This window comes from Echiichthys vipera, assembly GCF_963691815.1.
Source record: "Echiichthys vipera genome assembly, chromosome: 2".
Classification (NCBI taxonomy): Eukaryota; Metazoa; Chordata; class Actinopteri; order Perciformes; family Trachinidae; genus Echiichthys; species Echiichthys vipera.
Genome location: NC_139827.1, coordinates 32,747,404 through 32,763,272, shown reverse-complemented (window position 1 = coordinate 32,763,272; position 15,869 = coordinate 32,747,404). Strand labels below are relative to the sequence as shown.

The 15,869-nt window shown below is 42.0% G+C and overlaps 1 protein-coding gene across 1 annotated transcript; it reads right to left on the bottom strand.

Annotated features, from left to right (window-relative positions):
* Positions 1-471: 471 nt before the first annotated feature.
* On the bottom strand, positions 472-8,284 carry LOC310956674 (uncharacterized protein; the record flags this gene model as incomplete). The annotated part of the gene is made up of 3 exons (XM_083926992.1): positions 472-1,625; positions 4,564-4,694; positions 7,996-8,284. The coding sequence occupies 3 exons, from the start codon at positions 8,282-8,284 to the stop codon at positions 540-542; spliced, it is 1,506 nt and encodes a 501-aa protein (XP_083783118.1). The 3' UTR covers positions 472-539.
* Positions 8,285-15,869: the final 7,585 nt, after the last annotated feature.

The following is a 15,869-nucleotide window of genomic DNA, read 5'->3' as shown; positions in this document are numbered from 1 at the left end:
TGGATCTACTCACTCTGGGACCCGGTTTCAAGACATAGCGCTTTTAGGCTCCGATAAGGTCGGCTCCGCGTGGATGGTCGGCCAAAACGATACAGGGGAGCAGAGAGTCGGAAAGTACACGAAGGAGGATGAGGGTTCTCCCTTCCTTCTCTCTCGGGCTCCGTCACCAACAGACTTTAAAACTTGTTTTGTCGTCCTATTTTCTATTTTATTGTTGTAAGTCAAGTGTTTGCTAGATATACATAAATTCATGGATGCAGTTGACATGAAAAAAGTTGAAAATGATGCTAGGGGAAATCACAGTCTCAGATTTTACAGATCCGACACTAGAAGAAGTTCTTTAACAGTTTAAAATGAGCATTCACTTCATTTCATGGTCTGATTTTACTTCTAGAGATGGTAACTGAGTGATGCAGTTATGAGTTATGACTTTTACATAAAACTTTTATGTAATAAAGTGACGTGGGGGCATATTCAGATATGACAACATGTACATTTTTGTAGAAAAAAATGGACTGCTACAAAACATGTCAAAAATGTTAAGAAGCTCTGTCCTCTTCGGGGGAAGTACAGCCCTGCTGTGGGAGGTCATGTCTCTGAGCTGAGTGCTGGATGTTTTGGTGCCTCTTGAGGTTGCTTGGATGGGAGAAGCGCCGGTTGCAGACGGGGCAGTTGAAGGGCCTCTCTCCTGTGTGCACGTTGTGGTGCATGTCCAGCTGGCTCTGGCACACAAATCTCTTGCCGCACAGCAGGCAGATGTAGGGCTTCTCCCTGGTGTGCCTGGCCATGTGCTTCTGCAGGTCGGACTGCAGGAAGAAGCGCTTGGAGCAGCTGGTGCAGCCATATGGGCGCTCCGTGGTGACGGCGTGGTAGAAGGCCAGGTGGAAGCTGCTGGAGAAGGGCTTGCGGTGGCTCACGGGGTGGTGCAGAGCCACGGAGGAGTTGTTATCGAAGCTCGTCGCAGCACTAGATGTTCTTGGAGTGTCATCGTGAGGGAGAATAGACCCCGCCTGCAGAGAGGACTTCAGCAGCACTGACCCTTTTCCTGCTGATTCCAGCCCAGCATATTGAGTTGTAGGTAATGTAGTAATTTCATGTCCGTCTCTCCCTCTGCTTGTCTGGTATAAATCTGACCACTCCCACTCCTTTTCCTCCTTGTCTGACTTCCCCCCCTCATCAATGACTATCACCTCTGACAGGGAGGACTTGGAGAAGTCTAACGCAGCCTCATTATCTCTCCTGCCGTCCATTACATCGTCACACAAAGCTGGCACGGCATCCCTGATTGGCATCACGCCAGCCTCTGAGTTCAACGCCTCACTGTCCCCTGCTCTGACATCACTTCCTGTTAGCCCCAGCTGGGGATTGTGGGCCATGTCACTGCTGCTGCTGTCAGTTTCAGCTGTCCTGCCGACAACAAAGGTGATGAAGTCCGATCCACTGACCTCCGTTTCGCTGCAGCGTCTGGCGTCTGTCGGGGCGGCGGTGACTGATGTGGCAGCATTGGCGTCTCCTCTGCTGCTGGTGCAGGCGACTCCTGGTGCCTCGTGGCTGGCAGTTCTCTCCTCCATCGTTCCCTCCACCTTTAGGATCAGCAGTCCCCCCTCCTCCTCAGAATCTGCAGGCTGAAGAGGACAAACTGATTAAAAATCCCTTAATAACGGGAGTACAAATGGTTTCTGCCCACAAAAATAATTTTCCATTATAAAACAATTACAATAATAAAGCTGCTGCCTGTATAAAGGATAACAGATGTTATGATAAAATTAAATATGCACGGTATATATTTAGGTGATGGGTACATAATCAACCACTATTGCCTGTGATTGCATTCATATCTGTCTAGCAAACAACGTGTAATGATGGAATTAGTCACCCTGAAGGGGTTTCACTGGAAATAATGACCAGCTCGCTCCACATTATCCCACTTATTAGACGGCTACATACTAAAGAAATCAACAGTTTGACACAAAACATTGAGTTAAAAATAGTCTGTTAGATTTTACGGTCGGCCGCAGCCCCTGACTGTCAAAGCCTCAAAGGTAACTCTCGACAGCAACAAGCAACCAGCTCTTGGCCTTTGGTTGCCATCAGTGCTTTTTAACATTTGAAAAATAGGGGAACATGATAAATGTTATTTTAATATTCTTTACATTAAAGATATTTAAGTATTGTTCTCACAGTCAAGACAAGAACCAGATGACTGCACATGACAATCGTGCAACTACGTTGGTGCCTTCACAAATGATCAACGACAGTCAATCGCTACATTATTTACCAACAAATTTAATGATGGATTAGTCGGTGATGTCATCGGGCAAATTAACCTTGAACTTTATACAGTTTCAAGCAGTTTAAAGTATAAATAATTACATATTTATAAAATGAATATAGTACCAGAACCAGCCTGGCAACCACTTTAAGCAGTTAGTGTTCCGTTTAGTGTTTACTTCAGGTTGGTCCGTTTCTCTGTTGTCCAGCTCTTGTGCAGTGTTTTCCTTACTGCAAAGTCCAGCCATTTAAGCTCATGTTAAAATGATCATCAGAGCAGCGCAAAGCTAATGTTTTGTTGGGTTTTTTTGCTGGCTGACAAATTTACGAATAAATTTACTGGACCTCTTTTTGCAGTTTTATGGATGTGGTCCGCTCAGGCTCTGGGTGCTCCGGAACTGCGTCCTTAGCAACGGTCTGTTTTACATAGCAACAGCCTGCTTTACATACAGGAAGGAGACATGAGAATGAGGGCTGGTGTGACAGTAGGAATATTAAAACACGAAACGGATACTGTTCACCAAGGGCCTCATTTATAAAACTGTGTCTGTAGGATTCACTTCAAAGGTGGCGTACGGACAAAACATAGGACGAGCATGCGCATGCACGTCCTACGCCGGTTTCCCTTTTATAAATCACTGTCAACTCTAAATGTGGTGCAGCTTTTGCAGCTTTGTGGCACACACATACATGCCTATAAAAAGTCAATAAAACGCCCAAAATTAATATTCATTCATACTGACATCGTGACAAACACAGAGAGAACTTTACTAATGACAAAACGGCCGTAGAGTGGAGACATGATGCAGACACAGTTAATGCAGCTTCAGAAGGTCACACCGTGGCCAAAATGAGGAAGAGATGAATGAAAGCATTTTCATTCTCACTCTGTGATCTTACAGCAACATGAGTGCAGTCAACAGCACAGATTACATTTGGAAAACAGGACGTTGCTGCAACTCGGACTTCTCAGAGTTTCAAACGAACCATGAGAACAGTCCACGGCGGTCGCAGCCGGCTCATAAACTGCTCGTCCTCATCTGTCAGTAAATCAGCGAGTTTGCATCCTTACGCATTGTGTTGGCATGACTTTTTATATTTGATTTGTTTGGTCCAAAAAGCCACATATGTGGGGAATAATCTAATTTTAAAAACAAACAAACACATTAAAACAAAAATAAAACGAACTAAAGCATAAAAATAAAGACTGTATTAAACACAACAATATATTTATAAGTTATGAGGTTTTTTTTTTTAAAGGTATCTTCATTTGAATGTACGATCCTTCATCTTATTGTTGTTTTTCACACTGCAGAGTGAATCCATCAAACAGCTGTTTGTGTATTAATTGTACGAATAGCTTGTGTGAATTCTTAATGATTATTATGTTATTACGTTATTACGGACTTTTGAACTAACCCCAGAAACTCGACTGTCCCGCTGTTATCACAGACTTCTGAACTAACCCCAGACACTGGTTATTACAGACTTTTGAACTAAACACAGACACTGGACTCTCTTACAGTTGTTACAGACTGTGAACTAACCCCAGACACTCGACTGTCCCGCTGTTATCACAGAATTTTTTTTACAAAGTTAGGAGAGTAACGTTTGAGTCAAGCCTGATGCCTTTAGTCTCTTCCACATGGTGAGGTGAACCGTTTATTGATTCGACTATGGTATCGAGTATCGACCGGTATGCAAAGCCCAGGTATCTGCACCAAGACTAAAAAAGTTGGACAGTGCATCCTTAAACATGGGCACAAAACTAAATGGTGATCACGACAAACTGCACCTATCATGACCATTTGATCTTTTAAATTGACAAATTTCATGTGTGTAATTCATGGCACTATTCAAATGGGACTAAAAAAGATCTGGCTCTTGCTCTTAACTACTCTACATATTTTTTCAAAAATATGGTCCCATGGGAGACACCAGAAGTGAGTCTCTTTATACAGTAGTCCTGTTAGACCTGGGGTAGGCAGTTTATTTTTGGCTTTTTGGAGCCAAAATAATATTTCATCATATTACAATTCAAGTGTTCTGAGAGAAAACTAGACTCCTGCACCTTATCTTGGCTCTGTTTTCAGACTATAGAACATCTGCCCGTTGACGGGGGACTTTGACCAATCACAGGTCATTTCAGAATGAGAGTGTGTTCCTATTGGCTCAGAACAGAAAGGGGAGAGCTGCAGGAAAGGGTCTTGCTCTGCTTCAAATCCTTGCATTTTTTTTCTTTTTACTCTACTGCAGCTTGAAATTTTTTTTCAACTTAAGCTGAATTGCTACCTCAGTTTTGGTGGTTGTGACGACCTCCTGATCGGGATCCTGATCCAGGTTGATAGGCTGGATCTTCTGCACGGACTGCTGAGTCCCTGGGTCTCGGTTCAGAAATCTGGTCCTGCCTTGCAATGAGGGGCCTGGTAGAACAATAAAATGAGAATAATTGCCCACTAATTACTACAACTAAAGTCAATATAACATCTGCTGTAAAAAGAACAGTTTTGAAATTCAAGCCTGTGAACATTTATGTTAAGACAGGTGTTTTTGTACAGAAACGCTTTCACATTGGCGGCCAGGCAACGGCGGCAGTTTTACGGCCTGTATGTGAAATCGAGGCGTAATATTCCTCCTTTCCCCAAAAGCCGGCTTTCTAAGATATGTGTCGCCTGAACATGTGATGTGACATGAGGCACAAATCTGTGCTCTTGTTATTGTGGTCACTCAATTTATGTAACATACAGGAAACGTATGTTACATTCCCTCCCGGCGAAAGTCAAGTCGGAAAAGTTCCTAGACCACCTTTTCATAAAGAATCCCATCTTTCACCGTACCCATGACGGTGAAAGATGGGATTCTTTACGATTGTAGATTGAAACAAGCACTAACACAGTGTCACTGTCTTGTGTTCCTCAGAGAATTTAGGACTTTCTCTGCCGTGATGGTCAGCATCTCACAGATTTCCTAGGCTTTCCAATCGCTCATCTCGACGGACTTATTATTATATTTGGTTGATGAGATGACCAGGTGATGACTTGCTGTCTCCTGTTTCTGTGATCAGCTGTTTCCTGCTTTTAAAACTCCAGGCTGAGGGTTGCACAACAGTTCACGCAACCTCCACGAAATGTGCCAGCAAGCCACAAAGAACTCTATTTACATGGAAATCGAGCCGCCAATATGTATAGGGTCCGAAATCAGGGCGGCAATATGCTGCCATCTCTCTGAATACGCAGACCAGGCCGGTAGGCAGCCAAATTGCCAGCTTGCTGTCCAGTGTAAAAACCCTTTGTATCTTTGCACAGTGTTTAAAGCCCAGTTCAGACCATAGATTTGAGACGAGAGGAGTTGAAACTTGTAACTACTTCTGCAACATTCTGAAATCTGACAGTTCACACCAGTGAGATGAGACGGTGCATCATCTCCATTGCAACGTCTCTCTGTACTTCTTTTCTTACTTATGCCTTTTCAGGCTTTTTTCCATAGCTGGATATGATTTGTAGCATTTCTAAAATATAAATGAGGACAGAGATAGTGAGATAATTGCTACACCTGCATTTCTAGTTGTAATGAAACAGCAAAAAAACTGTTTGTTTTCACTTACGGCGCTCCCTCTCCTTATTTATTGTATTGCCTGCTATGGGGTACTATGTGCTGTCCACGCTTAAGTTGTTTAAAGAGATGTTATGGTGACGTAACACCAAACAGCATCCAGAACTGATCCTTGTGGTATTCCACATATGATAGCAGCAGTTGATCAAATGAAATCAACGAAAACGAAGGAGGAAAAGTGATACCTTTGACATACCCGCTGTAATCAAGTCTATTATTAAAAGTTAAATATGTAGAATCTTTATTTAAAGCTATATTTAAAAGATATAATAATACACCTAAGAGGCGTTTTGAGGGGTACACAATGAAAATAAGAATGGAAAAAATGTATTCTGAATTAATATTTTAAAAGAAACTGACGGGTTTGACAATGACCTTCTGTCACGTTCTGTTTCCATTGAAACAGCCAATAGCGTTGGGCGTTGCTGGTTGCCAGGGTTGTCTGTTGTTGCTACAGAAACAATAAATCATTTTGAGTTGAGAGCTAGCTAATGGATTACACAGCAGTCAAAGAAAGAATTCCAGTTGAAGACTGGCTAACGTTAAATACTGTTGTCAAATGAATGGATTAGTCCGAATGAGTGGTTCCCCTGTTTGATTCATCACTGACATGGAGCAGGCTGATCACTGACACACTGCAACAAACCTGGCAACCCAACTGCTGGAATATTTTTTTGTTGTTGCGACTACGATCTCGAGACACTAGATGGAGGAGTTTTGCTCATTCTCCATATTCAACCTTTAAGTAAACCCCCTTTTAACCTGTGATTGTTTTCCCCATGTCTCGAACAGTCCTTTGATGCTCCACTCTCTTCCCATATCTACACCTGTCCTTCAATCTCTTCCTTTCTACAATAAACTTCCTACAATCTATTAGTGCACGTTCAACAGTTTCCCTACATTAACAAATCTCACATGTATCTGACGCTGTCGTTATCATCATATATAAAGTAGCATTAAGTCTTGTATGTCCTAATCTTAATCTAAAACTGTATCTTCTTTCCTACATTTACCTCAGATAAACATCATTTGTGGTTCAATTAATGTCAAACTGAAGTGTTTAGATGATGATGATGTCACGGATGATCGCCACAGTCTATACAGGTTTTGTCGAGTTTTTGTCTAAACATGTGGCGCTAATTGTGCTAGCATGACTAGCTCCGTTATTCACGTCGTCCATCTTCTATTACATCAGAGCTTGGAGAGAACCCGATACACATCGCTCATCATTGGCTGATCACTGACACACAACGCAATGAACCTGGCAACCCGACTGCTGGAGTTATTTTTTGTTGTTGCGACTATGATCTTGAGATACTAGATGGAGGTGTTCTGCTCATTCTCCATATTCAACCTTTAATATAAAACATGCTGATTAGCACAGACTGTGACTGCGTCTCTTCACCAGTAGTTGAATATAGTGAGAACAATGTTTGTTTGTTTGTTGTACCATTCCATAAACAGAATAGGCAGGGCTATTAGCTACAGTATCAGTGTAAACAGTGAGTGCATATGCACATTAGCGTCCCAGTTTGAGTCTCATTCTGTTCTTGGAAATATTCGAGATATGCTGGATATTCACATTTATATTTTCACAGTATACAGGCATCAAAGTCATGATGTTCTGTACCAACAAACAACCAAAACTCATGCACACTTCATGTCAGCTATTGGTGAAGGTCTCATGTGAAACACAGTCTCCAGTGGTCTATAAAGCAGCTAACATAGTCATACAGTAGGTGAGGAGGCTTTACAAGCTGCCAAAGGTTAGAGAAGGTGTGTCCCACAGACCCCTCGGTGCCCTGCGGATACTCTGCGGGGTAGGCTACCCTAAGATACACCGTGATATTAGGTCTGATAATGTGGCTAATCAAGTAAACACGCTGTCGACCGTTTTCACAGGGACTATTTTTTTTATAAAGTTCCCGCTGCTGCTCGTTGCTGTATTTCTGTGCAGGCACCTGGGGCAGTTTATCCTTTGACTGGACCCCTTGTTTAGGTCTTGTTGACATAAAACACTGTTGGCTTCATTCACGCTGAGTTTAACATTACGAACACCCTTTTGAACAGACTTAAGTTAACGTTATAGCCGTCGGGGCTAACGTTACGTACCCGACAGTGAGTCTCGAATGTGCCGGTGGAGGAGGCGGACCCCGGCGAAGCGGCTGCTGGTGGAGCCATCCGTTCCCTTCACTCTTTCCGCTCGGTACCTGGAGACCTGCAGCTCCAGCTGTTTGATTTTCCTCCGCAGGAACTCGTTTTCTTTCTGGCTCCGGGACATTTCCAGATGAACCACGGAATATCCGTCGTCCACAACTTTACAAATTTCTGCCACGGCCGCGTTGGCCAGCACCTCCATGATGGAGGCGATCTGAGAATGGAAGTCCAGGGCAGTCGACATTGTCACAACGAGCTGGGAACCCTCGGGCTCTATGACGGAAGAAACAGACGTTTGCCCCTAAAATGAAGCCGTCAGTTCTAAACGTTAAAGTACTATCTGATATTCATAACCAGGGGGTTTTACTTTACGTAGAACAACGTGGACACCCAGGCTGCGTAGTCTTTGTTGACTTGTTGGCTTCACAACACGGCAGGGTTTATCCATAAGGAACTAGAGCACAGCAGCGCCCCCTGTGTGCAGGAGTGGAGCTGCCACAGTACAGATGGTACCATACTCAGTCCAGCGGAAGAGTCGGCCGCCACACACTGGCCTTTGACGGTATTACATTTTCAAGGGATTCTCAATTAAAAAAAAAAAAAGATGATTGTTACCTCTATTGACACATGGGTATAAGTACAAAATATGTGCAAAAGAAAAGACAAGAACAAAGTTTTTAAGTTTAACCCTAGGGGGGTTAAAGGTCTAAACCAGGGGTAGGCAATTCCGGTCCTAGAGAGCCACTGTCCTGCATGTTTCAGGTTTCTCTCTGCTCCAACACACCTGATTCTTCTTCTTCTTCTTCTTTGCGGTTTTACGGCAGCCGGCATCCAAAAGTTGCATTGCTGCCACCTATGGGACTAGTACCTTAGTGCTCTATATTCTACTATACAGCCCAGTGTCTTTTAAGAATCTGAAAAAACTGCTTTTTCCCCTCCTGCTTGATCCCACTTCCAAAACACTTTTAAGAGAAACTTCATTTAATCCAATTTCTTGCAATTCTCTAAGAAGGTCTTGTCTCTGGCGATCATGTTTTCTGCAAGACATCAAAACATGTTGTACTGTCTCAGGTTCCAGACAGGAACACAAGCCACTCTGGTGTTTCCCTAAAATAAACAAGGTGCTGTTCAGATATGTGTGCCCAATTCTCAATCTAGAAATAGTAACCTGTTCCTTACGTCTTAACCCCCCTCTTTTGCAGATGTTAACTGAATCAGTTACCCTACTAGATAATGCCAATAGGTGCCTGCCTTTGTGTTCTTGCTCCCAGAGCTGCTGCCATTTTAAAATGGTTTCCTGCCAAACTATACTTTTACCCTCTGCCTTTGATAGATTTATGTTGACATCTACAGTTTCCTTTAGAGCAGCTTCCTTGGCCAACTTATCAACCTTTTCATTTGTTGCAATACTGACATGAGCTGGGACCCATAGAAACGATATTTCTACCCCTCTCCTTTTCAAATCTCTTATGGCCAGAAGAATGTCATATACTAGATCTTGCCGACTCTTTGACGATCCTTTCCCAACACTATTGATCGCTGACACAGATTCACTACATATCAAAACTTTATGGTTCTGAATCTGCTCTGTCCATTGCACTGCCATCAGGATTGCGTATAATTCCACTGTGAACATGCTTAGGAAATTTGAGGTTCTCTTCAAAGCTTGAGCATTCTATCCCTGCACAATGAAAGCTGCTCCTGTAACACCTGTTTCTGGATCCTTTGAGCCATCAGTGAAAATTAATATGTGATCTTGATATTGTTCTATTACATGACACTGGAAGTGATGCACCAAATTTGATTCAGGATTATGTGATTTAATCTCGAGTACCTCTAAGTCGATCTTTGGTACCTCCAGTTCCCATAAAGGTACTGATGGCCACAGTAGTCCTGTACAAAAGTTCTTGTCATATATTGACATTTCCTGTGCCACTGCCTTCCCGGTCCACCCAAAACTTGGGAGTCTTGCCACCTCTCTCTCCCAGCTTTCCTGTATTGTTATTTTAACTGGGTGGTCATCCCTTTGACCCATCAAGCTGACCCAATAGTTAGCCTGAAGCTGCTTTCTCCTTAGACAGAGTGGCATTTCTCCTGTTTCTACCTGCAAAGAGCATACTGGAGAGGATCGCACCGCTCCTGTACATATTCTAAGTGCCATAGCTTGGACTTTATCTAATCCAGCTAAAACTGATTTGGCTGCAGATCCATAAACCAAACACCCATATTCAATTCTTGCTCTGATTAAATAAACATAAATTTGCTTCAAAGAAGATATATCTGCTCCCCATACTGTTCCAGCAAGACATCTCATTAAATTCATTACTTTTTTACATTTATCTACTAATTTTGATACATGGTCCCTCCATGTAAGTCCTGAATCAAAAAACACACCAAGAAATTTAAAACTTTTAACCCTCTCCAAATTCCTACCATACAGCTCCAGTTTTATATTTTCATCTGTTTTCTTTCGAGTAAAAACACAACCTTAGTCTTCTCAATAGAGAATCTAAAGCCCCATTTCCTTCCCCAGTTCTCCACTAGTGTTAGAGCTTCCTGTACCTTCTTCAGGGTGTACTTTATATTTTCCCCCTTTTCCATAAGCTACCATCGTCTGCAAATAGTCATTTTCCAATACCTGGCTGAACATTAGCGAAAATGTCATTAATCATGATGTTGAACAGTAATGGACTAATCACACTTCCTTGCGGTGTCCCGTTTTCTACCAAGCACCTTCTAGATGTTTCTTTCCCTATTTTCACCTGAATACTTCTATTATTTAAAAAGTCCATTACCCAGTTAAACATATTTCCTCCAATTCCTAACATATGCATTTTGATTAAAAGGCCCTATACCCATAGCATATCATATGCTTTTTCCACATCTAAAAATACTGCCACAACAGTCTCTTTCTTTACCTGTGCTTTTCTGATTTCGTCCTCAAGACATATGACTGAATCAATAGTACTTCTCCCCTTTCTAAAACCACTCTGACAACTAGTCATCACCCGCCTCTCTCAAATAAAGTGCATTATCCTTCCATTCACCAACCTTTCCATTAATTTACCTAAGTGAGAAGTTAGAGCTATTGGCCTATAATTAGCTGGATTACTAGCATCTTTTCCTGGTTTTCTTATTGGAACAATAACTGCCTCCTTCCATCCTGTAGGGATCTTTCCTTCTTCCCATATTTTATTAAATACATTTAAAACCTTCTGGATTCCTGTTTCACTTAAATGTCTTAACATGCTATAACATATTTCATCTTTGCCAGGAGCTGAGTTCTTACACTTATCCAAAGCATTTCTTAACTCTCTCAGTGTGAATGGAACATTATATTTATCCTCTGTTTTGTCTTTCTTTTGAATAATCTCAGTATATAGACTCCTTGTTTCTTCCCTACCCCTTCTTTCTTCTTCTGATAAATTACTTGAACTATGTACCTTACTCAGTGTGTTCACCATCATGTCTGCTTTCTCTAGGTTTGATATAGCTAACTGTTCTCCATCTGACAGGATTGGATAATTCCATTCTCTTCTATTACCTTCCATTTTCTTGATCATTCCCCATACATCATTTATATTAATAGCACTTTTAATTGAGGTACAATAATCTCTCCAGTATGTTCTTTTTCTTTGCCTTATAGACCTTCTCACTACTGCCTGTGCTTGTTTATAATCAATCAGATGTTGAAAGTTATGAGTTCTTTTTAACCTTCTAAATGCTCTGTTCCTTTTTCGAACTGCCTCTTCACATTTAGCATCCCACCATGGAACAACTTTTCTAACTAGTTTTCCTGAACTTTTTGGTATTGAAGCCAGTGCAGCCATATAAATACTGTGTCGTAACTCACTTTCATTTCTTTCAACATCATTTGTTTCTTGGATTGAACTAATGTACAAATCACTTTCTTCCTTAAATTTCTTCCACTCTGCTTTCTTGAAAATCCACCTTCCATTCTATATTCTACTATACAGCCCAGTGTCTTAAGAATCTGAAAAAAACAGCTTTTTCTCTCCTGTTTGAGCCCACTTCCAAAATACTTTTAAGAGATACTTCATTTAATCCAATTTTTTTGAAAATTCTCTTAGAAGGTCTTGTCTTTGGCGATCATGATTTCTGCAAGACAACAAAACATGTTGTACTGTCTCAAGTTCCATACAGGAACTCAAGCCACTCTGGTGTTTCTCTAGAATAAACAAAGTGCTGTTCAGATACGTGTGACCAATTTGAAACCTAAAACATGCAGGACAGTGCCCAACTCTCTGTCATTGTTAATGTTAAGTGGATAGTGCAGGTGAAATTCAGGAGCGCTTTATTGGATTTTTTTTTTATGTTTCTGGGGGAAGAGATGCTCAGTCTGTTTTTGAAGTCTTGAATGAGAACATGCAGGGCTATAATTTCAGGGAGAAACTTGTGGCACAAAGCTTTGATGGGGCTGCTGTCATGGCTTTAGCTCTCAATGGTTTGCAGGCCAAAGTTAAAGCAACAGCCCCCAGTGCAATGTTTGTGCATTGCTATGCAAACAGATTGAAACTGGTGCTGTCTCAGGGGGATAAATGCTTATCTGAGTGCAGAATTCTTTTTGCATCTCTCTCTGGGTTTACCACATTTTCTCAAACTCCACTAAAAGGACGTCTTTTCTTGAGGGTGCAGGCTGCTCAAGGTTGCTCAGAAACGCTCCTACTCGATGGAATTTTACATCACGGACAGTGAGCACTGTGGCAAATGATGCCCTTCTGGAGATTTTTGAGAAGATCATTGCAGATAAGACTATGGATGATGACACATTTGATTGTGCCAAAGGCTTTCTGATTTAACATGAGGACTTTGAGTTTGTGTTCATGTTGTACATATATGAACAAATCTTCTCTGAGACTGATGTGGTGTTTGACAATGTCCAGCAGAGATCTATGGATGTTCTGTACTGCAAGAAAATAATTGAGTCTCTTCTTGCTTTTGTAAAAGAGAAGAGGTCAGAGGGGGCTTTCCAGGCTGTCTATGCCAAAGCAGCCGATCTGACATCGGACCCGACAACTGAGCCCCTGAGAAAGCGCCGCCTGTCAAAACTGCAGGATCCTGAGGAGCGCTACAGAAATCTGGCCATCCTAGGTATCTTTCAGAGCAGATGGTGTTTGGTGTTTTGCAAATTTGGTCCAATCCAGGGAAATTTGATAAGATGAGACAAGTGTTTCCAGTGGAGGCATTTCAGAGTGTCCTGAAAAGTTTTGGCCAGCTCTTTGATTCAGGGAGAATGAGGTCTGAACTTTATTCTAACAAGGACTTTCAGGGCAACAGGGACAGCTGTGTGATTTCTTGCTTTTTCTGAAAGACATGGAGTTGTACAGTGCAAAGCATCAGCTCTGCAAACTGTTGTCATTAGTAGCAACAGTTGGAGCTACATCTGCAGGTGTAGAGAGGAGCTTCTCCTGTTTAAAGCGGTTCAAGTCTTACCCCTGCAACACAATGGGCCAAGGCCGTATAAACAACCTAGCTCTGCTGCCATTGAGAGGACACCGGTCAAGTCCCTGGAAAAGACGCCTAGTTGGTACGACAAGGTCACAGATCATTTTCTTGAAAGGGAAGGAGGGGTAGAATTAAATATAAATAAACAAACACATATATGATGTAGGCCGGAAAAATTAGCTTCCCCTCCTTGAAAGACCAGCAGCCGCCACTGATTCAGGAAGAATTTAGAAAACTAATAAGGAGGCAAAGGAATCCATAAATCATTGAAATGAGTTTCATTATATCAGCAACAGAGGTCAGGGGTGTCAAATGAGGAGAGGAAATGCTGGAAATGTCTGGGTCAACATCTAAATAGTAGGAGTCAGTTTCAGAGGGATCAAAAAGCTTAAAGAGTTGTCCTTCAAAATCAGATGTGTTGTTAGCCATGGTGTGTGTGCGTGATAATGTGACGTAGGTAAGAGATTCAGTAGTCATGGTGCATACTGTACGTGCCTAGTGATGGAGACTAATGAGCCACATTCTGAGCATTGGCCTTCCTCTGATGCGGTGGGATTTGTGAAGGTGGATGGACAATAAGTCTTTCATATTTTTTATATATGCAATGTCACCTCTCGCACAAGCTGCTTTCATTGCGGGGAGTAGTTCTTTCCTTCTTTGCCGGGCAGCCTAAGGAAATCTCCATTAATGTTGATGTGTTGCCCTTCAAGTTTTTTGCTTTATCCAAAACAGCAAGTTTGTCCTTCTTCAGCAGAAATCTGACCATGAGGGGTTGGGCTTTTCTGAAGATGACATTGACATCCCAGTCCTGTGAACCTGGTCCAACTCTATTTTGATATGGTCCAGTTATAATTTTCCACTAAAAAGCTTGCTCACTTTTTCTTCAGATTCGGACACCTTTCGATGCCATCTACAACAATATTGTGTCGTCTTGACCGGCCCTCAAGATGTTCTGTCTTGTCAGGGATTGAGATCAAGATTTTGCAAACTGTGCTTAAATCAGTTCTTGTGTCACTACCGTGTCATCAAATTCCTTTTGAGTTGTTTCAAGACTCACTTTGAAATCATAAACTTGCTTTGAAAGATCTTCTGCACAGAAGTTTTGAAGTTTTTTTCCTGTTGCTCCGGCAAAGTTTTGTAGAAATCCTTTTGTTGGTCCAACAATTCACATTCTTGAGCCATGGTGGCATATTCCTCTGTGGTGTTGTTTGAAGCTTTAGGAGGCATGGTTTGGTCCTTAAGGCCTAGTAGGCCTAGAATTCAGTAGAAAGATGCCTAAAAACCTCCAAAGATAGTGGTGTCCACATTTTTTTCAGAAGAAAGCTGGCAATAATCTTCTAGATGTGAACAGCAGTAGAGATTTTTAAGTTTCAGGTAGGATTCTTTAGATTTTTGTTGGATAGAAAATCAGACCACAGGTGCAGAGAAACTTCCTCTCCTGGCTCCATGCTCTTCTCCAGTATGAATGTCTGTGTTCCAAGCGAGGAACTTCTATCCAAAGTGTTGTGCAAAAGAGCTGCTCATTCAACCATTCATACTCACGCACCGATGGAGGTGTTGACCAGTGACCAACCATTCGGGGCCATTGGGGATTCAGTGTTTCGCCCAACACTTTGACATGTGGACAGGTGTGGACGGGTATGGGCGGAGCGCCAATGTTGATACAAGCATGGATTGATGCACTTCTGAATCTGGGGGATACAAGCAGAGTCCCAGATTCAATGTAAAAATAAAATCACAATAAAAACACAGTATAACAGGTTTTCCATTATCAGATACACACTCAACTGGGGGATAGGCTACAAGCCCATATGACTTGATTCCCCAGTTATGGGCTTTATCGTTCTCGTTCTTTCAGTCATGACCCAGCTTTCATGACCATAGGTGAGGGTAGGAACGAAGATTGACCTGTAGAGCCAGAGCTTTGCCTTCCGGCTCAGCTCTCTATTCGGCGGTGCGGTAGAGCGACTGCAACACCTATTCTTCGGCCAAACTCACCCTCCATCGTCCCCTCACATCTCCTTCACTCAACTAAATAAACATAACACAGAAGAAACAGCATGTTACAGCCTACTATAGGCCTATTGTCAGCGATATGAGAAAGAAAGAATGCACCTGATCCTAATTCACAAAAGATAAAAGTATATGCGATAAAATAGGCTATACGAACTGAAGAAATTAGTGTTATAATTTATTACTTTTGTATCTTAGATACAATAATATGACTGAGAAGATGAGGGCTTTACTTTGGAATCTTGTTAATACTATTCTGATCCACACTCCGTACCAGTGGGTGGCGGTAATGCACCAAAACGCTGCCAGTAAACATCGAAGAAGCAGCAGAAGAAGAAGACTTTTAGACG